Raw genomic sequence first — 23,769 nt, 5'->3', positions numbered from 1 at the left:
GTTATTTTTCCATTTTTTTAGGGTTCGGTGAAAAGTCCGGATGAGTTTGCTGAAAGCTTAGCTCGAGGAGCTCAGAGTCTCCTTGGGCATGTCATTGGTAAGTATGCATAACATTTAATGCAAAGGTAATAGCTGATGCATCTATTGTTTCGGGGTGAAGTAATCATATTTTGAAAAAAAATCACATTTTTAAATTGGCAAATTTAAAATTTTTAATTGTAATTTTATAATCGATTATACATTTTCGACTTGAAAAATGTAATCAAAATTTATTTATCTTTTTTAATTTAACCCATTTATATAAAAATCAGGGTACGTAAAAATAATGTTTTTGTGGGACAATATAATATCAATTCTGTACTCAGATGGCAAAATGTAATGTCACTTTTTCTAAATTCCACGAGGGCAAATTTGTAAACAATATCTTGCAAAAATGTGATGCAGTGGCTTTTTTGACATATTGCTATTTGCCTCCGTTGGTTCCTCATAAACCGAAAGATATGGACGAAATTTTGTCACCTTCCCAAAATTTTGACGAACGAGACTCCAGAATGTGCAAAACTCAATTTTTTTTGGGAAAAGTGACTTGTGTGACGTTTTGCCATCTCACCACAGATTTGTTGCTGTATAATTTTCTTTTATTCCTTTTTTTTCACTTTTATGTAAAATCTGAACAAATTTAGAAACAGATTAAGAAATTAAGGCCACCCACTGTGTGGAAGAAATTTTATAATTTTGCAATTTAAATATTTTTAAATTGTGATTTCATTTTTTTTTGGATGTGAATTGTGCATCGATGAAACATTCTATTTTTTTTATGGTCACTTACTGACCGAAACGGCAACCCAGTCCATATCCCGAAGAATTTCTAACCGATAGGTCACCGCCGTTTTATGGTCACAGAATGTTGGTATTGAATATGGTCACAGAATGGTGGGTATTGAATATGGTCACAGAATGTTGGTATTGAATATTGTCACAGAATGTTGGTATTGAATATGGTCACAGAATGGTGGGTATTGAATATGGTCACAGAATGTTGGTATTGAATATTGTCACAGAATGTTGGTATTGAATATGGTCACAGAATGTTGGTATTGAATATGGTCACAGAATGTTGGTATTGAATATGGTCACAGAATGTTGGTATTGAATATGGTCACAGAATGTTGGTATTGAATATTGTCACAGAATGTTGGTATTGAATATGGTCACAGAATGGTGGGTATTGAATATGGTCACAGAATGTTGGTATTGAATATTGTCACAGACTGTTGGTATTGAATATGGTCACAGAATGGTGGGTATTGAATATGGTCACAGAATGTTGGTATTGAATATTGTCACAGAATGTTGGTATTGAATATGGTCACAGAATGGTGGGTATTGAATATGGTCACTTGAATGTTGTGTATCTGAACATGATTTAAGAGATCTAATTTTTTTTTTCAAATAAATCAAGTTAGTTTGCAATTTTTTCAGTGATATTATAAATTCTCACAGTAAATTTTGAAGGTAAATTAAACGAAAAAAGTTAGTTTTATTCGAATGCTAATGTTGAATGAAAATTATACTTGTACGAATTTGTAGCTTTTCAACGATTTTTTCCTCTATTTCCCATATTTTTTTAGATGTGGCTTATGCATTTTAGTGTCCTATTTACTAGAAATTATGCAATGTAATTTAAGTTGACTAATTATCGCTAGATGGGGGGAAAAATGTTCAGCTGGAAAGTATGAAACGTTTTTTTTTTCCTAGGAGGTTCAGCTGGAACTGTTTCTCTCATAACTGGTTCTCTTGGACAAACTCTCTCTGTCCTTTCCTTTGACGAAGAGTACAGGCGTGTATGTAGTCTTATTCTTCCATTAATGCTTTTAAAACATTATTAAAATCACTATCAATTGATCATTATGTACAATGTTCCCTCTAAGTGCACAGATAAAAATGCTTTAACAGACACAAAGTTTTTGCTGTGCAGCAGAAATTCCCTACATTATGCATGTTAGCATATTATTTTGTCGTTCTCGCAAGTACCAAACTTTTGCATTGCAGAGTAAGAATTCGTTTGCGCAAGTGAAAAAGAAATAAGAGGGAGTATCTATATATAAGAAAAGCTTAATTTTTTTATGTAAAACTAATCGAAGATATTGCACATCATTACCGAAGGAAATCAGTGAGGGGAGAATTCCAAACTGCCTTACGATTTTAACATTTTCACAAAAATGTAATAGTCGAACTCGTTTAACAAAAGAAATAAAATTCTAGCATTTACCACGATATTTAAGCTGCATTCTCAAAATTCATGAATGAATAAAAACCCTGATAGCACAACGCATTACAGTAGAGCATCGATTTTCCGAAAAAATTGGGGGTATTCGGATAACTGATTTTTTGGGATAACCGATCATTCGCAGAAAAAAAATTGTACTCGTGTCATATGAGCAATAACAGACGAAGAAACTGTGATATTAAGAACAAAATTGTATATAGTTTTGTATTAGACGTCTTACAAATAACACAGAGAACTGACTAGCTTAATTTGGCAAGTTCAGAATGACCATTACTACTGTTGGGAAAAGAGTTAGATTGGCAGGGAGGGGGAGATACACTCTATATTCTGCTGTGAAAGTCTTTGTCATGGGTGTAACTTTAGGCTTATCTGGTGTTATTGTTCAGCCATTAGCAGCCGCTAGTGTATGGTCTACATGGCGTGCAAATTTTAATTTGCCGACTGGAACGCTTTCGGTTAACAGATGTTTCGGTTGATCGGTATTCGGATAATCGATGCTCTACTGTATTGCCAAAATAAAATTGAATTCAAGATAAAACATTTGAAGGGTCCAGAGGAAAAACGACTTTACAGCATTTTTTTTCGGAAATCAAATAGCAAGCGATATTCATATGAGCTTTCGAAATTTTTTTTCGAAAGCTGAAGTCTTCTTGTAGCTTTCAAGGATTACTATCCCCACGTGCATTCATTTTTGAGGTAGAACAACTTTATATCCGTAAAAAATAGCAATAAAGTTTCTGTTTAATGGAGAAAAGCATTGTATTGCACACTTTTAAACTCGTTTTTCTCAAAATCTAATTTTTACTGTGAAGTCGTTTTTCCCCTCGACTCTTCACTTAGGTGATCTGTATACATAGCAGAGCGAAAATTGATATTTTTAAAGTTGTGCCTATATGCATAATTTTAAATTGAAATCGTCCTAATTTTTTTTTGTAATAAATGAAAAATTCCAGAAAAGGCAACAACGACTACAACAGCAGCAACAATCCAAAGTGCTGCCTGACACACTCTATTCTGCAGCAAAAGGCTTTGTCATGGGTGTAACTTTAGGCTTATCTGGTGTTATTGTTCAGCCAATCACAGGTGAGTTTTAAAATTTAGGTCAGCGAATTTATTGATTAGTCTAAAAGAACGCTTTTCAAATCACTGCAAGGCAATAAATATGACCACTACTGCTACTACAGTCATTCAGCAGATTAGAGATTCTCAACCTTTTTTTGTCCATGGCCCCCTTTCAACCATTTCTTATTCCTATGGCCCCCCTCTTGCGAACATGAATAATTTTCTACCCCCCCCCCCCCGTTTTTCCATTAGAAGATAGTTATTCAAAAATTGTCTAAAATATATAAATATGTTTGAATTTAATTTGATTAATTTTTTAATTTATGAAAATAACGAAAGAGCAAAATAAACGTAATAGAATACAGTAAAAAAATTAGAATAAATTATTTTCAATCAATGTAAATTCTGCGCTTGAAGACGACACAATGTCATCAAGTTACTGTAAATACAGATACAACGCCACAACAGGCAAAATTGCCAACGAGGTGGCTGATAAAAAGATGCCCATAAAAATATGGTTGTCATATGTTTCAAAAATACAGCAACCCAATTAAAAATGCAATTAACAAAAATTATAAACAATATATATATGCATGATAGAATACTATACAATGCCCATAAAGAATATTGTGGTTGTCTTAATCTAAGAATGGATTAGCTTCTCAATTTACGCCAACATGTTCCTCGTATTTTTTTTTAAAACGTATCAACTGTGTTACAATCTACTACCTCCGGGGGTAAGCTATTTCATTTATTAACAACCCTATTAAAGAAAAATTCCCTGCGACACCACAACCTTGCATTGTCCCTCACCAATCGATATTGGTGTCCCCTTGTAAAAGCAGTCGATTGGCGGTGTACTAAAAGTTCATGGTCCATCCTATCCATCCCATTGAAAATTTTTAATACATCGATCATATCTCCTCGACACCTGCGTTCATCCAATGTAAACATATTCAAAAAATGAAGTCTCTCTTCAAGCCCCGTGTGCCAATAAGGACACGCGTAGCTCTTCTCTGCACCCCTTCAACCAAGTCTATGTGCCTCTGTAGGTATGGTCCCCAAAACCTTACAGCATGCTCCAGTCCATGACGAACTAAGCCTCGAAAAAGCGGAAGAATGACTTTAGGAGAACGCGAAGAGACCTTTTTGAAAATGAGACCAAGCATTCTATTCGATTTTTTGACCACCGCTGAACAATGTTCAGAAAACCTAAGCTGCTCGTCAATGAGAATTCCTTCTGGAAATCAAGGTAAACAACATCTCCATTTTTGCTCTTATACAAAGCCTTAGTCACGTAATCATAGGAGCAAAGGAGGTTATTTACACATGACTTCCCCTTCCTGAACCCATGCTGATTATCCGACAATACATTATTCTCGTGTATCCAATTTACAAACTGCCTTTTGATGATAATTTCCAAAATTTTCGAGAGGGAGCTCGTCAAACTCACTGGACGATAATTTGACACCGCTTCTCTACTACCCTTCTTAAATATCGGAACAACATTAGCAAGTTTCCAATCCCTTGGGACGATACCCTCAGCAACACTACTCCTATATATCTGTGCGACTGGCCCCAACAATTCGTTAGCACATTCCCTGAGGACCCTGGAATTGATATCATCTGGTCCTGGTGCTTTGCTTACACGTACATTTCTTAGAAGATTTAGGACCTCCACATCTTCTACTTGAATATTGTTGAGGGTTTTATTACCCCATACAACACCCGTATATCGAATATCATTATCTCCATTAAAAACCGACGCAAAAAAGTCATTGAAAGCACTACACATGCCTACATTGCTCTCTAACCTAGACCCTCCTATCGAGAGGGGGGCCCACCGTCCCCTTACATCCATTACTGACGCATCGAAAAAATGATTTTAAGTCAAAGATAATGTTATCTGCCAACCTAGATTCAACTTCCTTTTTACTATCCCTTATCGCTTTCTTCAACAGTCTTCTTTTATCATTAAACAATGATAGGTCACCTCGTCCACTTTTATACTCTCTGAATGCTCTTTTCTTTTCAAGATAAAGGTTACGCTCGCTATCCGTGAACCATAGAGGGTGCGATGTACAAATACGCTTTTTTCGAACAAAGGGTATGACGTCGTGCACAACAGAGGACAGCTTCGTACTAAATTCTTCCCATTGACTTACCACCCCTACTGATTCCAACCGGTCTTTGAAAACTTCCGCTAACCTTCCTCTCAAAACATCAAAGTTAGTTCTTCGAAAACAAGGAACCAGTCTTTTGTTATCGACCTTACCCGAGGAAAAGTTACAGTGAAATCTGACGGTACGATGATTACTGGAAGAAAACTCTATCCCTACCGAAACATGTTCAACAAGATCCTCAGAACTAGTAAGAACTAAATCCAAAATAGCAGTACCCCTAGTGGCTTCTGATACATGCTGATACAAAACATTTTCGAACACCAACTTAAGAAAGTCTCTTTCATACTGATCTCTAGATGAAAGATTCACCCAATCAATACCTGGGTAATTGAAATCCCCTATATGAGAACCCTCTTACGCTTACACATGTAGGAAAATTCACCATGGATGGAATTTGTATTATTTCAAATTAGTTTATTTTTGTGTAAATGATTATGGTTTCGTTGAGAAAATGTCAGTTGTAGCTTCCAAAATACGCGTTCTTGTAGTGATGAAAATCACAAAAAGTGGTAGCAAGCAGTTTTATTAATTTTATTCTCTTCGTGCGGATAAAAGTAGTATATAATGAGGGAGTAGCCACCCAAATTAATCACAATTGAAAAGTTCAACGTTTCACATCGTTTTCAACAATAATACATGTATCAGGGATATAGGTTCATGTTGTAGCCCTACTATAAACTTAAAAAAATGAACTAAAATACGTGTGAAAAATATTTAAATATTTGTTTGAAACATTCATTCCAGAGAAATCATGTGCGCAGTCACAGGGCCGGATTAACCATTAAGCAAAATAAGCACGTGCTTAGGGCATCAGTACTAAAGGGGCACCACCAAAAAGATATCATATGGTATTTTTTTTAACGCGCGATTTTTTTTTGCAACATCGATCATCCGATAGATTCTAAAGCCGAGTTTTCCTAGGAGCAGGTTTCCTGTACCACGCGCAACGTGATTCACCCAGCGCGACACGCCGTCCACTCACCACTAAGAAAAGCAGCATGACTGTTTTCCCACAGAGCGCAATACGCCTGACGGCAGCGCTTTACGTCCGGCGTGATTGGCCGACTGCTTCTGGAGGAGTCAAATGCGTCGTGCGCCGCGGTTTTGCCGATACTCTCTTCACTCTTCTGTGTTTTCTTTCCCTTCCCTTCAAACCGGAGCATGCAGACTACAGAGTAGCTGATGCCAAAGCCATATACTTTATATAGCTGCCCTGATCTGATGCGTCTCGCTAGGAAAACACAAACGCGTGGCGTGATTATGTAACACGTTTCTGTCGGCGCGAAATAGTCTAATTCGGTTCACGCTGCGCAACAAACCTATTCCTAGGAAAACGTGGCTTGAAATTTTAAGAACACTTGATTGTAATAGTTGAAGATCATTATCACAAGGATGGCACAAAAGATGAGAAACTAATAATATTGCAAACTAGACCACATTATTTTGCTGAGTTTTTTGATTAGCTTTTGGCAATTTTCATAAAGTACGCCCAGGGCTGTCTCTTAACATTATCACACGCCCACATACAAAGCGATTTTTCTGAGAGAGGCACTACAACCTAGCTAAAAATTCCTACCTACCTATTTGCATATTTACTCTTGAAAATCGGAACCAGATCTAATTGTCACTTGGTTGCCAGAAGTGCTCAGGTGGGCCCATGCGGTAAACCAAGTTCTACACAATGAGGGCATGATTTTTGTGGGTTATCAGTGGATCAACTGTGTAGTTTGATCTATAGAAGTAAAAGAAATGCTACCATGTGTAAATTACGAACTTGAGAATGTAACTAAAAATAAAAAATACCCAATATATATAACGGTGAATCGTCAGAAATAAGATACCTACTGGCAGGGCCGCAACTGGATACTTAGTTAGCCGGAGCAACCACTCATTTAGGCACCCCCCCCCCGTAATGCTGAAGGATAGGTTAAATGGTTAAATCTGCGCTCCCTTTTTAATGCTCTAGGGGCACCAGATTCGCCTGCTCCCCCCATCCCCACTACTTGCGGCCCTGCCTATTGGTAATATTATGGCCATTCTAAGATTCAAAGGTTTCTCCTTGGAGTGTTGTTACAGTCTTTATCTCATCAACCGCTCGTCGTAGTGGTATGGCTCTAATTTTAAAAATTCTAAAAATGTGACCAGAAATTACCCTGTGCGAGTTTTGAGGATGAAAATACAGTGTACACAAAATAAAAAATGAAATTTTTCTACGATCCCTCCCTCCCCCCGTCCTCTAACTTCCAATTAGACAGTTGTTGCTCTTTCTCTTCTGAGCCCAACAAACAAATCACATGTTTTTAACTCCATTATTTCCTGAGATATTTAAATTCAAAAATCGGAGACCAGCCCAGGCTTAGGAGAATTTCACGGCCCAATGCAAAAAAAAAAAAAAAAAAAAATTGCGGCCCTCTCTAAAATTTTTTTATGTAGTTGCTCCCCGACTTACAAACTTTTCTAGTTACGAACATAAATCTTGAAATTTTGTTTTCACGAAAAGAACGAATTCTATCACACTCATTTTTTTTCATTATTTCAGGAACGCGTCGATAGTCTGGATCGTAATCAAACACGATCCATTGAGAGGGAATGACATTTAAATTAATTTTACAAAATTCATACATTATTAATAATAATTGGCGCGTGGTCCACCTGGTGACACTTCATCGTGGCTCGAACCATATTGAACAGACATAAATTTTTTTCATACTTTCAAAGCGCTTCATCATCCCTTTATCAAATATACGTTGCAATTCGGTAACTTTGATCATTTTTCGCAATTTTTTATTGCTATTTTTGTGTAATTAATGTAAATTAATAGAAGTAAAGGAACCAAGCACTGGAATTCCATGACCCCCACAAGAGTGGGGCTGACAGGCAGGATCGTCGTAATAGCATCATAGGCCCCCCCCCCGAGCCAAAGGATGTTTTGGAGGCCCTACCTGAAAAATTCTCGAAAAATTTGTAAATTGAATCTGGTAACCCTATCTGAAGACCACATAATCCGTATTTTCACTTATTTGTTCGATCATCCATATTGTCCGAATGTTTTTGTGGAAAGAAATAGTTATTTTTTCTACATAAAAATCGATTATTGCAAATGCACGAATTTTGTTACCGAAATTTTCGTCTCATAAAAAAATTTCATGCCAAAAAATGACAAAGAATCTCTCTTTCATCACCGCATGAGTTGCCTGAAATTTCGTGATTAAATGGCAGCACCAACAGTATATAAATCAAGCCTTTGGAGAGAGTAGGACGTCAGCGGTCTCCGCCTTGGCAGTGCTGAGAACCGTGTCCCCCAATACCTTTCGTCGGAACATCACGTGACTCGGAGAAAACAAACACGACCCCCCCCCCCACCCTACTGTTATTTTCTTATATCATAAATAATAGTTTAAAACAATAAATGAAAAAATAGTTTCAGCATGGACGAGATAATTCCAAAATTAATGAAAGTTATAATTTCAGCATTAAAGAAAGATAATTTCACCATTAATGGAAGAAAATATTCTATAATTAATGTAAGAGATAATAATAAAATTAATGAAACATAATTCCAAAGTTAGTGAAAGAATTGATGAAAGATAATTCCAAAATTAGTGAAAGAATTGATGAAAGAGATAATAATAAAATTAGTGAAAGAATTAATGAAAGAGATAATAATAAAATTAGTGAAAGAATTAATGAAAGAGATAATAATAAAATTAATGAAAGCGATAATAATAAAATTAATGAAGGATAATTCCAGAATGTAGGAAAGAGGTAATTCCAAAATTAATGAAAAAGAGATAATTCCAAAATTAATGAAATAGATAATTCAAAAAATAATGAAATAGATAATTCAAGAAATAATGAAATAGATAATTCAAGAAATAATGAAATAGATAATTCAAGAAATAATGAAAGAATATTCAAGAAATAATGAAAGAATATTCAAGAAATAATGAAAGAATATTCAAGAAATAATGAAAGAATATTCAAGAAATAATGAAGGAAAATTCAAGAAATGATGAAAGAAATGATTCCGGTATTAAATGAAAATAATTTAATCTTTTTTCACCTTTAGATGAGTTCTTTATCCTTTTTTTAATCTTCAAAACCCAATATTTAGAGACCGAACTGTACATTTCTTTGGAAAAATTGCCAGGCGGGAAGTTTGTTTTTACCGGGTCACGTAATTTCCTTGCATTTGATGTCGCTGCAGTCGCGGTGGCTGGATGCTGCTCCCTCCAGTAATGTATAATCTCTGTCGTCTGCTTCTCTCCAGGTTACTTGTTTTGGGCGTCTCCTTGGGTCCTGAAAAAATGACTGAACTGGCAGTTCGAACTTTCAGTTCTGTTTGTGGGCTTAACTCGTAGGGAACCGACTTCTTGTCTGTCGTCTGCTCATTAAGAGGCTCTTTGTTTTCGACGTCGCCTTATGCTCAAATAAAATAACCGAACTTATAGTTTGAATTTCCAGTTCAGTTCACGAGCTTTGTTTATAAGGAGCTCAGCGGAATAAGGAATATAGTTTTTTTAATTTAAACTTCATCTTCACCACATGAGTCACTTTTAAATTTGACATTAGATGGCAGCACATTACTATAAAGTGCATTGCGGAAAAATTCACTTTTTACGATCTTGCCTGTCGTCGGACGTGGAGGACCTTTATTTTGGATGTCTCCTTGGGTCTCGAAAAAATTACTGAACTGGAATTTCGATCTTTCAGGTCAGTTTATAAGCTTTGTTTATAAGGAGCGTAGCTGAATGAAGAATTTAGTTTTTTATACCTGAGCTTTTCGTCATCACCACATAAGGTACTTCTAAAATTATTAAATTAATTTTAATTTCCTTAAAATTGTTAGTGCCATTGTGAATTCGCTGCAAATGCTACAAGGCAAAAAAAAAACTGCTTTGGCGGACGACGTAACATTTCGAGTCACCCGGTATATACGGATTTTGCCATTGCGTAACGCAGTGACAAAACTGTTCATGTGAACATAATAATGATTGATTATCAGGATTTCAAGTCCAGCGGAAAATATAAATAAGGGGCCATTCAAGTATTACGTAAGCAGATTTTCAGCCATTTTTGGCCCACTTCCCCCCCCCCCCCGTTGTAAGCAAAACACTGATCCCCCCCCGTCAGCAGCTCGTTTCTAAGTGCAATATTCACTGAGATATTCGAAGAAAGTTGGAAAAAAAACCATCATTAAATGAGGGGAAACCATTCTACCCGCATTTAATGCTGTTTTTTTTCCGGAATTTCCTCAATTTTTCGATTTTGCATATCTCGGTGAATATTGCACTTAGAAACGAGAAATTATTTTAGTTGTCATCGGGAAAAACGGAGCAACAACTTCTTAATCGGGTTCTTTGGCACAAGGGGATGGTATAAAAAGTTTTTTTATTTTATTTTATAACTATACAACCCCTTACAACATGAATGACATATCTGAGTTAGGCACGTGATTCGGATACTTTTTCTAGTTGGGTATGTCTTTAAGACTAACTGCTCGCCAGTAAAGTGCCATACGCCCTGTTACCCATGCAGTCTGCATACGCACGTAAAAAAATAGTTTGAGACGAAATACAGTCGACTCTCGTTTTAACGAATACCGTTATAACGGAAAAAAAATATCGTTTTAACGAAAACTTTTCTAATGCCCCGGATAAGTTTACATAGGAACAACATAAAAATCTGAAATTCTTTTGTAACGAAATTTCTTTATTACTCCGGTCTCTTGGAGTTCATTATAATGGGGTTTGACTGTATTCCCACCAAAAAAAAAAAAATTTTCTGACATTTTTGCAGTAAAGTAATTGAACTTCGGCAATTATGAGACGTATGACTACGGGCACGAGATTAATCTCTATATATATAGCTTTCAATATTAAAATATTTCATTTATACGAAGCACAATTTCAATTATTTGACACTTTCATTTTGACTCGAACTCCAAATCTTTGGCATTTAGACATCATTTCTATCTATCAAATGCAAAAATGCGTCGCTGAATTGGTTGTGCATGCGTATTATCAACACTAAAAACAACAAATTTTAGGTTGACTGATACAAAGATACACATTGAGCCGGTCGGTTGTGGACATTTCAAAGTGAAGACTTACGTGAGAATTTATTACACGTTTCTGAAAAATCAGCAGATGCCCTGACTCTCAAATAAACGGATTTCAATTGCTTTAAATGTGGTCATACGCCATTTTAGACTTTTCTTTTCTCATGTCCACAACATTTTTCTTGCAGTACAGGAAAGTTGCATTGAAATTATTTGGGATGTTGCAGGCCAGCAGCAGGCTTACGTAGTAGGGCAGTTAATAGGAAGCATTACAGTATAGATTAAAAAAAACTTTAAAGATGTGGTGTCAATCTTAGTCCTACTAAGTCCCAATACATTATCTGCTTGGATTGCATATAGACAGTGCCGTCTTAAGGCATGGGCCCACCCGGGCACGGCCCGGGGGCCTCAAGAGAAGAGGGGCCTCACAAAAATTAGATCTTGTTGAAAATTTCGAGAATTTGCCTACTAGGGTCTCACAGAAATCACTTGCCCCGGGGACCCATGATGCTCTTAAGACGGCCCTGCATATAGAAACCAATCAGCAAACCAAATGACGTTAAGACCGTCTTAAATATGTTTAAAATCACGTTTTTCCTGTTAAATTGAAAGGAATGGCATATGAACACTTGCGATTGAGACACAACAGCAAATTTATGCAATTACAGTTTCTTAAGTTACACAGCTATGTAGTTTTAAAAAATGTAATTTCGTGGGTATTTTTCCTCATGTATGATTTGGTCTCTTGGAGTTCGTTATAACTGAATTCGACTTTATTTCTTTTCAGTGGAGGCAATGGGTTGGCACACCCCCTCCCCAAAAATTCATTGAAAAAATACCCCAGAGCAATCGTTCTTTATTCGATTTGTATAAATATATTTCCCCCATCAGACTACTCAGGTTTAGAGGCGTCGCGAGTTCGATACCCGCTTCGTCCTTGTCAGAAAACTTTCCTAACATAGGGGTACAACAAAAAATGACGACTTGACCGCAGCACAAAATTGCTGAGTCCCCCATCGAGGGGTTAGCGCACCAACCTCTCGATGAGTATAAGAAACAAGCCTGCCGTTCGGAATCGGCAATAAATTGTAGGTCCCGGGGTCTAATTAGCCCTCGTGTGCAGAAAATGACCGTGGTGCGACAAAAATGATCAATGATCAGACCACTCAGTGCCGGTTGAAGATAGCTTTGTGATAAACTAGATGGCTATCCGTCTGTAATTGCATGAAAACGATGGGGGTTTTTTAAAAGCTTTCATTTTTCACCCATCTACTTCTTGGATTGCATTTACTACCAGCACTCAAAAGAATGCCAATGAATGGTCAACAAATCTTTGTCTGCTTTCTTTATGGCAGCCCTCTTTGAATGAAAAGTCTAAACACACACAATTTTCTGTCTTTACAGTTACTCCATTTTGCTTAAACCTCTTCTATAGTTTGTGTCAGGGCCTACTGTCAACCCCAAGTCGTAAACCCACCGAGATTACATGCAACGCGCTTTTTTTATTTCCTTCCTCATGTTAATGTTACTTGCATAGCGGAAAAATGGCGAAAAATATATTCTTTGCATTTTTTGGTTCAAATTAAATTTTTTTTAGTCAGAGTGACTAAAGAAATTTAATTCCACAAACTTCTTCGTGGCCCCCATATCAGTAGCCGTGGCTCCCCTTTTGCCAGATTTTCATCCGTGGCCCCCCTGGAGGCCATATGGCTCCCGGTTGAGAACCACTGGATTAGAGGATCCAGCAAGTTTTACCATATTCCCCCTCGTATTAGCCAGCGTGCTGTAAAAAACAGGGAAGTTTACCATCCGGGAAATCCAAGCCACATATTCTGGAAAGTTCTTAAATACCTTTATTATAAAAATTGATTGTGAATTGGCCAAATACAAACAGTAATCCTTATTATACATTGATTTCCCCGGCATGCCGGAAACATGCCAGCCACCTCAACATTCCGAAAGCTGGTATACCTACAGTTTTTACATGATGCCGGCTAATGCAGAGAAATACGGTAGATTATTTTCTAGCTTTTTAGTTACTAAATACATTTCATGTTCCTAAAACTACATAATCAATAATTTATGCAGTTATAAATAACTCAATAATGATCAAAACACCTCCTAATCTCAGGAATAACGAATTAAAAAAAATTGATAGATACAGTGATCTCCCACACAATCGATTGACATTTTTCAAAATGGGATATCAAGTAAATTGTGACAGATATTAGTCATTCTTGCGGAATATAAATGTGCGGAGTCACTCATTTCAGATACCTCATTCATGTTGCAAGTGACTGACTGGTGGTGTGTGGTGACTGACTGACTGGCAAGTGATTCATGGTGCAAGCATACTGACAACTTGTCCCCAAAAACCCAATTAGAACTCTCTTGATGAAAAAAAAAGTAATGTGTCTAAGTGCAATTCTCAGAGAGATATTTGAATTTAAAAATCGGAGAAAATTTGAAGAACAGAAAAGAACTAACGGGCACACTTCTTTCCTGACTTTTTGCCAATTTTTGAATTCAGATTTCTCTGCGAATATTGCACTTATAAACATGAACTTTTTTGTTAGCATCAGGAGAAACAGGGCAACAATTTTCTAACGATATTTTTTGGGCACAGGGTGTGTGTATCTGAAGTTATTTTCCTTTGTTTTAATAACTGTACATCCCCTTGCATCACGAATGACTTTTTTGAAATTCCTGCCTTCACATTTATATTCCACAAGAATGACTTTTATATCTGTCACCGTTTTCTTGCTGGCTGCCCCATTTTGGTAGCCTTCAGTCGATTGTAGGGCATTATGTGCATGATAATTAAAGATCCATAATTTCGGTTTCAGGAGCTCACCAAGAGGGAGTAGAAGGATTTTTCAGAGGAATCGGCAAGGGTCTCTTGGGGCTTATCACAAAACCTGCTGGAGGAGTCATGGACCTAGTTAGCATGGCTTTCGATGGAATTCGTAGGTAATTAATCAAAGCCATTATTTATTTCTTCTTACCGACCAGATTAATAATTCAAAATCCAAATTACATGATAAGACAATTTCAAGTTAAGTCTGAACTATCGGATATGTCTAATAAGTTATGAATGATGTACTCTATAAACTGCGTGTGTGTGTGTGCGGCCGTGCACACAAAATTTAAAAATTTGCCATTAGTGAACATGAAAGATTAACTTGCAACGCAAAAGAAAATCAGGTCTAAAACAATTAGAGGGAGGGTGAAATAAATTTTTTTTTTAAAACAAATAAACTCAGTTTTTACTGTTGCGAAAATAGTCACATCAATGAAAATAAGTTTAGCTTTGAAATCCAGTTGGCTAATTATTAGTGAAGGTTTTCAACTTTGGTTAAGTTTTTTGACATTAGTACCATTACCATAACATTGGTAAAGTTTCTAGCCGCTAACAATCATGCCACTGACATTCTGTTTCCTATCGTCTTAGCTATAGCACTGCGTTCTTCTGTTATTCATGACCAGTGATGAGACAGATGAGTACTGAAATTAATCCACGAAAATTTGCAATGGGGTTGTTTCGCCCACCACCCGAATATATATCACGGATTTTCTAATTTTCCTATTCTTCAAATGGGTATAACCAGCACCTCCTATAGAGATAGATCCTCCTCTAGCTCTAGGAGGTGCTGGTATAACCAAGTGTAACTGCTTCTAAGGTCATCTTACATTAAGGGAACGCGTCAGATGCAAAAATATTCCCTCTTTTGTTCACTTAAATGCGGCTACTGGGGTGTTTTACTCCTTCTTGCACGTCCCTATGTAACTCTAATTGCATGAAAACCTCGTTCTATTTCAGTTACGAAAATAAGATATACTCTCACCAAAAAGTTCGGAGATGCTTCCACAGATGAAAAATCTATAAATCAGTCACAGAGATTGGCATATGTTCTACGAGCTATCGACGATCTTCTAAAAAAGGTCTAGCGAACATGCCGTGGATGTTGCAGATCAAATGGGCGTTCCATATTCTACTGCTAAAATTTCGAATAGATGGCCTATGATAATACTTTTTGCATTACTCACCGTTACTACAATCAACGCAAGGGTGATTTTGTTATCAACGAAAGAACTCCCAAATGAATTCGAGACAAAAAGAGAGAGAGACACTCTCTCTCTCATCACAAGAAGGTTCTAGCCCTTCAACTAATCACATCTCAAATAGTGAAGCAATACACACCTCAAGCACCACACACACACACACACACAAGCTATGATTGTACATTAGATGACAATCTACTCAAATTTTTCCTCATCAAGAGGGGTTGGTGCACGCAAATTTTCCAAAAAACACATTTTCCACTCTCAACTTTTAAATACTGTGAACTTTTTTGCGTTTAAGTTTGTTAAAGTTTTTGTTCTACCTGTGCTAAAAATATTTTAAATATAAACTGCTGGCAGGCATTATACACATGCTAATGTTTTTCACCAAAATGCTTTTTTCCCAAAACTACGTTTTTTGTTAGATAAGGAAAATTTAATTTTTTCGAACACCACTTATTCGAATGTATTGAAACTTTGCTATACACTATGGTGTTACAAACAGGATTTAAGATTTTAATTGTGTTTTTTTTTTGTTGAATTTTAACTTTAACAAAGTGCAACTTTTTCAAAAATCACCAAAATTTATCCATATTCTGTGGCATAAAATTTTTTTAAATAATTTTAATAAAAAATCCTCGTGTTAAAGTACGTAACACCATAGTGTTCAGAGACACACAAATGTTCAAGACATTTGAATGAAATGTTCCTCGTCTAACATAAAACTTGGTTTTGAGAAAAAAATTTTTTAGTGAAAAATATTAGCATGTGAAATGCCTGCAAGCAGTTTGTATTGAAATATTTTAAAAGTATTTTTAGTGAACAAAACTTGAACACAGTTAGATGCAGAAAATATCAGTCTATGATATAAATACAGTATACAGAAAATCTCACTTTTACTTTATAAATTGACTGATGAAAATGCCTGGCACTGCTGGGTTTCCTCCATATACTGGGATCGTTAAAGAAGTTAAAAATCATTCTAAAGGGATAAGCATGTCTGAAATTCATTGTTTGGGAACCACAGTAACCAAAGTAAACATTCCATTGCTGAGTCATTGAAACAAGTCATTGCTGAGGCTTACGAACCATTGTTGCCCCACAGTTTTCTGCTCAGCTCTGACAAACTTTTCAAGTAGCTCATCGTTCGAGTCAAATCCGTTTGGTAAAGTCGAACCCCGATTTAATGTCACCATTTATTTCACATAATTTTGGTACTACAACGTGCTTGAAACTATATCGAAACACGGTTTAGTACGTGCATGATCCCTAGAAATGGAAAATTTGTTCTCTCTGAAAACTTCTGGTGCTAGCGGTTCGGGAGCGACATCCGGGGGGGGGGGGGAAGAGAGCGCTAATTTTGCATGTATACAGGATTCATCTGTATATATGCAAAATTAGCTGATAGATTTGTATATAGAACATACACAGATACACATACGGAAAATTAATTACCTATATATAGATGTGGTTGAGCTTCTCTAAAACTTTGTGCTTTAATTCTTTCAGAGCAGCAGAGATGGGTGAATTCGTTGTTGTCCGCATTCGTCTTCCAAGATACATAAACCCTACCATGGTAAGAATCTTCTAATAAGTTCTTCCCGAATGGTTAACTTAGTTTCAATAATCAGGGCTATATATTCGAACAATCAATTAATTTGATAACACGATAGAGAACCAATCAATATTTGAACCATGCACTTGAAATTTCATTTCAACAGGGTATACGTCCCTATTCACCTTATCAAGCTTCTGGCTGCAGGCTGCTACAGTTACTGAGTAAAGGTCATTATGCTGAAAGCGATGTCTTCTGGGCCCACGCAGCGTTGAGTAAAGACGAACGGTCTGATGTAGCTCTGATAACAGACAAGTAATTCACTTTGTGTTCATGTGTTCAGATATATACACAAATCAAATTACGGATTTATTAATAAATTCTATCAAAACACCATGACAATGAGAAAACTTGTCGATTTTACCATAATTTTTCTTTTCTTTCTGAACAGACACGTGTTTCTTCTGGAAAAGTGCAAAATGTGGGGTGATTGGGATATCGATTGGGTGATCACTATCGACGATATAATGACTGTCCCCAGTATATCAGGAGAGAAACTAGTTATCAGAATCAAACAAGTAAGTAACTCGCCCAGTTTTTGATGATTGAATCACAGAAATTTTATTGCATTCATAATATATTTATATACATTCCGATACTTTCAGGACGATTCAGTTTTGAATTTCACTGGTGACGAGCGCTACATTATGTGCAAGGACGTCAAAGTGCTCGAATGGCTTAAAGACAAGATTGAGAAAGCCCTGTTGTTCAATGTCCGTGAGAAACCGTGTCCCGCAGACGTATAAATGTGCCTTCGTATCCACGGTATGGACAGATATTTTTTTTCGAGGCAGCTCGCCTGCTTCATATGAGCAGGCAAACACAGACACACACAGACTTACTCCTCCGATTTCCCATATAAAAATATGAATACTTTATGACTATTTTGAACGTTGCAAATTACTATTATTATTTTCCAACTTTTTATGTCTAGTTGGCAGTTAGGGTAACGAGAGAAAAAGAATATATAAGGAGCTTGTTTATATATAGCGTGATGTGTTTTCAAACTCAGTGGTGTTGGATCAGGAAGTTTAATTATGCAGTAGGTACATAATAGCCCTCGTTTTGATGGCCGCGAGGAAGTTGGAGTTTCAAAGGTGCTTATATATACTGTCACGGGTTATTGTTAATTATTGGCACACATAAAATATAACGTGTTGTTTCTTACGGTTGCGTTATCGCTGTGTTAGAATAGTTTTAATGAATGTCACAAACATCCTTCGATCTAGTCATCATAATGCCAATCATCATAGGACCATTTTACGTACTTGCGAAAAGGAAATTTGAACTAAAAAAATTGTCATATTGAATGTTTAACGATTCAGTTAATTGCGGCTTTGTTTTTAATATATGTATGACCAAAGCTGGATTAATGCCATTAACTTCAGTAAAAATTGTAATACACAAATTGCAATCCAGTCTTCTGTACATCTAGCATTAACAAGTGGAGAGCGACATTCATGTTACAAAAATTGTGATGGAATGAACTTCTTTTTTAGATAAAAAGAACTTGTAGTTCCATTTGATATCCTTCTGGTACGTAAAAAGAAGTACTCAGGTTTAACAAAGATGTCGGAACGATATTTATGTTCCTGAAAATATTGGTATCGTTTATACTATCATTTTCAGAATGAGGAAAAAACAAGTTTGTGTAATAAATGTCAGTCATTTACTGTTTTTTGGGAAGCATTACTATTTCCCTCCCTATTTCTATAAAAGAAAACATTGCAATAATGTCGTGAAAGTTATGGCCAGTTGGAAGTGATATTCTATATTTGATTCTATTTTCAATGATACATACACACACACCAGTGCCACTGTAACGCATGGGCCAACCCGGTCACGGCCCGGGGGTCTCAAGAGAAGGGGGGCCTCACAATAATGAGATCCGGTTGAAATTTTCCAGATAGGGCCTCCGAAAAACCCCTTGGCTCGGGGCCCATGATACTCTTTAGACGGCCTTGACACACACACACACATATATATATATATATATATATATATATATATGTGTGTTACGGTAAAAGCTCGAAGACTGGTAAGACCTAGGTTTTCTCAAGGCGAGTTGGTAAAAGCCCGAAATACGGTTGTAAACGTTTCCATTTTGAACTTTTACCAAGTCAAATTCCGTCTTTAATACGAATAAATTAATCATCATACGAACTCATTAGTTCCTGACTCTAATTAATTAATAATTATAATTATTTAATTATCAATTATTCAATTAATAAACCACCTGAACTCGATACTTCCTGACACTAACGTAAGAATGACCGATTATTAATTAATTAATTAATTGATTGATTTAAACTTCTTACTGTTCGGGAAAAACTAATTATTTTGAGCAGTTAATACCCATTGTTCAATGAACCAATTGGCTATTGATGGCCATGATGATTATTGGTGGTCGGAATAGATTAATTAGGTAATTAATAATTGCTTAATCGACGTGAGAAATAAATAATTTTAACAAATGTTTAATTAGTGCCAGGGAGTGATAAGTTCATTGGAGTTAATTAATTTTGTTTATTCTCAATTAGTCATAATTATTGAATAATTATAATTATTATTTAATAAGAAACTAATAAGTTCACACGAACTAATGACTTCTCATGATGGTTAACTGATTCATTAAAAATGGACTTTGACTTGGTAAAAGTCCGAAATGAAAAGGTTTAGAAGCGTATTTCGGGCTTTTAACAACTCGCTTGGTGAAACCTAGGTTCTACCAGTCTTCGGGCTTTTACCGTAACATATATATGTTTATATGTATGAGTATTTTTTCGAACATACTATTTCTCATAAACAATAAATGCATTGAAACCTGCAGCACTGCTGGCAGTGGTATAATTGAAGTATGGAATAATTTTTCCCCTATAATTATCAAACAAGGACATTTTTAAATTGAAAAGAAAAGAAGATGTATCACAGATAATCTCAAATCTTTTACATGAATATAACTGTAAACGTGAAGGATACTCATAATCATACTCATCCACGGGTGTCGAAATGAAGAAAACATTGACAGGGCTGAAAATTACCAGTTGAACTCGTCATAGACACTGTAAAAGCTTTGACAACAGAACGGATTAATGCCTAAATTTGGACCATAAATCAATAATAAATACATTAAAAAATCATTTTATGTTATTCACATAATATCATAAGAATAAGGTTCACTTAAATGCGAACCTGAAATCACCAGCCAGTACTTTAACCTTGAGTACTGGTTCCCCCCAGTCACATCATACGGCAGGGCTCTTTGGTAGGAGTCCTTCGCCAGAGTTCCCATGGGCCCTTCATAGTTAACTTTTAACGTGAAAATAACAAAACAAAAATGATTAATATCACATCTCAGGCTCCCGGGCTGGAGCGATTACTGGATCATCAATCTACATTCAGGACCCTCACATTATACAACTTGGAATACTGTATATGAGGGGTTTCCAACGTAAAAGCTTTCGCGGAACCCTCAACGATTATGAAGCTGTTCCGCGAAACCCTTGATGGTTATGAAGCCCAGGGCTCGACCGAGCACTGGATTGCACTTGGGAGCCTACCATTCAACTGCCCATAAGATCTGCGAAAATTATTCGAAGGAGGACAAAAGCTGCGCCGTGTGGCAATGAATGAATAAACGTTCCACGGAACCCTTGTTGGGTTGTAAGGCGAGACAGAGATCTCACACTAATTTTTAATATTTCTATAACTCACGTGGTATCCTCAACGCATCATCATGGGACCTCGGGCAAAATGATATGCTGGGGCTCCACCTCCTAATTTACGTACTTTATTCTCAGAATTACCAATAAAAAGCAGCTTTACGAGATAGTATCAATGATTAGAAAATTCTTCTGTCAAAGCTCTCTGAATTCTGGGATTTTTAAAGTTTCGTCGTAAATCAGAACGTAAATCAAATGTCACGGACTAATTCCGCGGAACTCCAAAAAAGCCCTCACTTAACCGTAGGGTTCCGCGGAACACCAGTCGGAAATCTATGCTGTATATACTCGGGGTGCCCCAATTCCAGCCTGAAAAGTGTGTTCCACCCCACACACGAAAACTGCCACTTTTGGAGAATCATGGGCCCCCTGGGCTGAGCAATGCACTAAGAACTCTCAAGATCATCGACAAGTTGGAACGATTGATGCTAATTGCTAATGTAACCGCTGATGGACCAAGAAGTCCCAGGATTGGCCAACTTAGTTCGTCTTAGAATTATAATTTTTTTTGCTAAGGGGTCATTCAAGTATTACGTCATCATCGTTGGCTGGGGGAGGGGGGGGGGGGTTCCGATTTGCTGACTTTTGATGACAAGGGGAGAGGGAGGTTTGGATAATGCTTACGTCATCGACCACCCTTTATGAAAATATGAGTTAGGATTCAGAGGGGCAGAGCTGATGACGAAATTCTGCTGACAAGAGGGGGGGGGGGTGGGTCAAAAATGGCTAAAAATTTGCTTACGTAATACTTGAACGGCCCCTAAAATGCATCTAATTTTGGGGGGGGGGATTTAGCTTATGCACTAACAGGCTTATACATGAATATATACAGATCCCAGGTCAAGTTTATCAGGGAACATCAGTTGGGTATATCTTCTTGACTGATTTACCCTTGTAAGGTGTACCTCAGTAAACGTAAGCGTAAAATAAACTGACCTGTTCAGACCATTCAGCGGTCACAACCAATAGCTGGATCTGTTATAAGATTTCGCACAAGTATTATTTAAAAGATATTCTGAACAATTTCTAACTAATGTTTTAGTTGAAAAACATTAGTTAGAAAATCTCATAGATGGAGCTTGTCACGATAACTTGCTAAAGCCGCAGAACACGTGTCTTTGAACATCAGATTAGCGCAGTGTTTCCGTTTTACATTTATTTAGTTTTCAGGGTGATTCATAAAACATGGGAAAAACTTTAAGAGGTGATAAGTGCACACTAATACAAACAATTCTCATCAAAGAATGCATCGTCTAACATGAAACACAAACACGCTAGTGAGTTTCAAAACGGCCGCTCCACAAACGTTGAAACGGCATTCCTGTTGAAATTTATCGGCAGAAAAAGAACACCATATGCATGCAAATGTAACCTGGGGAAATACGCTGAGTATTTTCATACTGAAATGCATGCCTGCTTTTTCAGTAATTACTAAAGTACGCCGTTACCGCGTACGTTACAACTGTTAGAACTCTGTTGCACTCTGGAATAACTCCACGGGGCTGGCATCTGCGCCTTTCGTTCACTGTGACGCAGATTTGCATACGGTTTCTTCTTCTCCAGGTTACATTTGCATGCATAGTGTTCTTTTTCTCCCGAAACATTTCAACAGGAATGTCGTTTTAACGTTTTGCGGAGCATCCGTTCCGAAAAGCGCTAGCGCGTTTGCGTTTCATGTGAGACCACGCGTTCTCTGATGACAATTAATTGTGTATACTATCACCTCTTGAAGTTTTTCCCAACTTTTCTGAATCACACTGTAGATATGAGAATCATCACTTTAATAATAGTGAGTGCTGTGGCTAAGAAAAAAGTCCATCAATTTTCTGAAAATGAAAAAAAATTGACAATTTTTTAATTGCAGAAACATTGAGCAGCTTGTGTACAAATTTCAGTGTCGATCTAACTGTTAGTTACAGCTGCAGAATTATCCGATCAAACGCTTAGTCTCACCTTGCCTATAATCACACAGCATTTTCATAAATTTTGATTCCCCCACTGGCTTGATGGCCAATGCTACAGAGTGCTCTGGGAAGATAAATTTTGATAGTGGCTAATTTACATTAATAAATTTTTCCGCGATTAAGCCGGTTAGTTACAAATAAGTATATATCGAATGGTGTGGTATACAGAAAATATCCAGGATAGTCACACACAATCATACCATTTTCGCCCAACAATAAAATTGGGATCATGCTATTTGTATTAGTCAATCATAGTCCTTCTCATATGTAGATTGTAATTTCATCCTGCTTGTTGACAATATTCAGATACAGGTTATAAAAAATATGTATCATATTCATCATGGACTTCGTTTTTCCTTTACCAAGTGGCACAATGCAATGTAATTCAGTGCAATATTTATTTTTTGGTGTATATGAGACTTAAGTGTGATTTTTGTAAAAAAAAAAACAGAAAAAAAAGAGACCATTTTGTGTGATATTTTCATTCCATCTAAATGTTAAAAATACTCAAATATGTACTATATTGTATTATCCTATCACGCATTCTATGAAAAAAAAAAAGTTTATGTGCTTATTTATATGTTGAATAAAGAGCATATATAGTTTGATGTGGACACTCGTGGTAATCGTTCCTTAAAGTTTCTTTTTATAAATTAGAGTTTGCATCATTTCTAATTGGTACTTGATGAGAAATAGTTTGTGACGATTGTAAAGAGTCGAGTCACGTTAATGTGACTATTCGCTTGTATCCATATGGTTAGAGTAGAACCTCTCGATAACGGACACACAAGGGACCAAACATTTTCTCCG

The 23,769-nt window shown here is 36.6% G+C and overlaps 1 protein-coding gene across 1 annotated transcript in view; it reads left to right on the top strand.

Annotated features, from left to right (window-relative positions):
* Window positions 1-23,567, top strand: part of LOC149079122 (intermembrane lipid transfer protein VPS13A-like) — a 180,890-nt gene extending 157,323 nt beyond the window's left edge. The window contains exons 72-79 of the mRNA XM_089239993.1: window positions 22-97; window positions 1,759-1,844; window positions 3,244-3,373; window positions 14,443-14,566; window positions 17,168-17,234; window positions 17,380-17,528; window positions 17,665-17,791; window positions 17,879-23,567. Of these exons, the coding sequence (XP_089096119.1) occupies window positions 22-97; window positions 1,759-1,844; window positions 3,244-3,373; window positions 14,443-14,566; window positions 17,168-17,234; window positions 17,380-17,528; window positions 17,665-17,791; window positions 17,879-18,019 (900 nt within the window). The 3' untranslated portion in view covers window positions 18,020-23,567. The remainder of the gene's footprint in view (window positions 1-21; window positions 98-1,758; window positions 1,845-3,243; window positions 3,374-14,442; window positions 14,567-17,167; window positions 17,235-17,379; window positions 17,529-17,664; window positions 17,792-17,878) is intronic.
* Window positions 23,568-23,769: the final 202 nt, after the last annotated feature.

The sequence above is a fragment of the Pholcus phalangioides genome, unplaced genomic scaffold (genome assembly GCF_987345545.1).
Source record: "Pholcus phalangioides strain wild (caught in Gottingen) unplaced genomic scaffold, Ppha-v1.0 ptg000012l_1, whole genome shotgun sequence".
Classification (NCBI taxonomy): domain Eukaryota; kingdom Metazoa; phylum Arthropoda; class Arachnida; order Araneae; family Pholcidae; genus Pholcus; species Pholcus phalangioides.
This window is presented reverse-complemented; position numbering and strand designations above follow the sequence as displayed.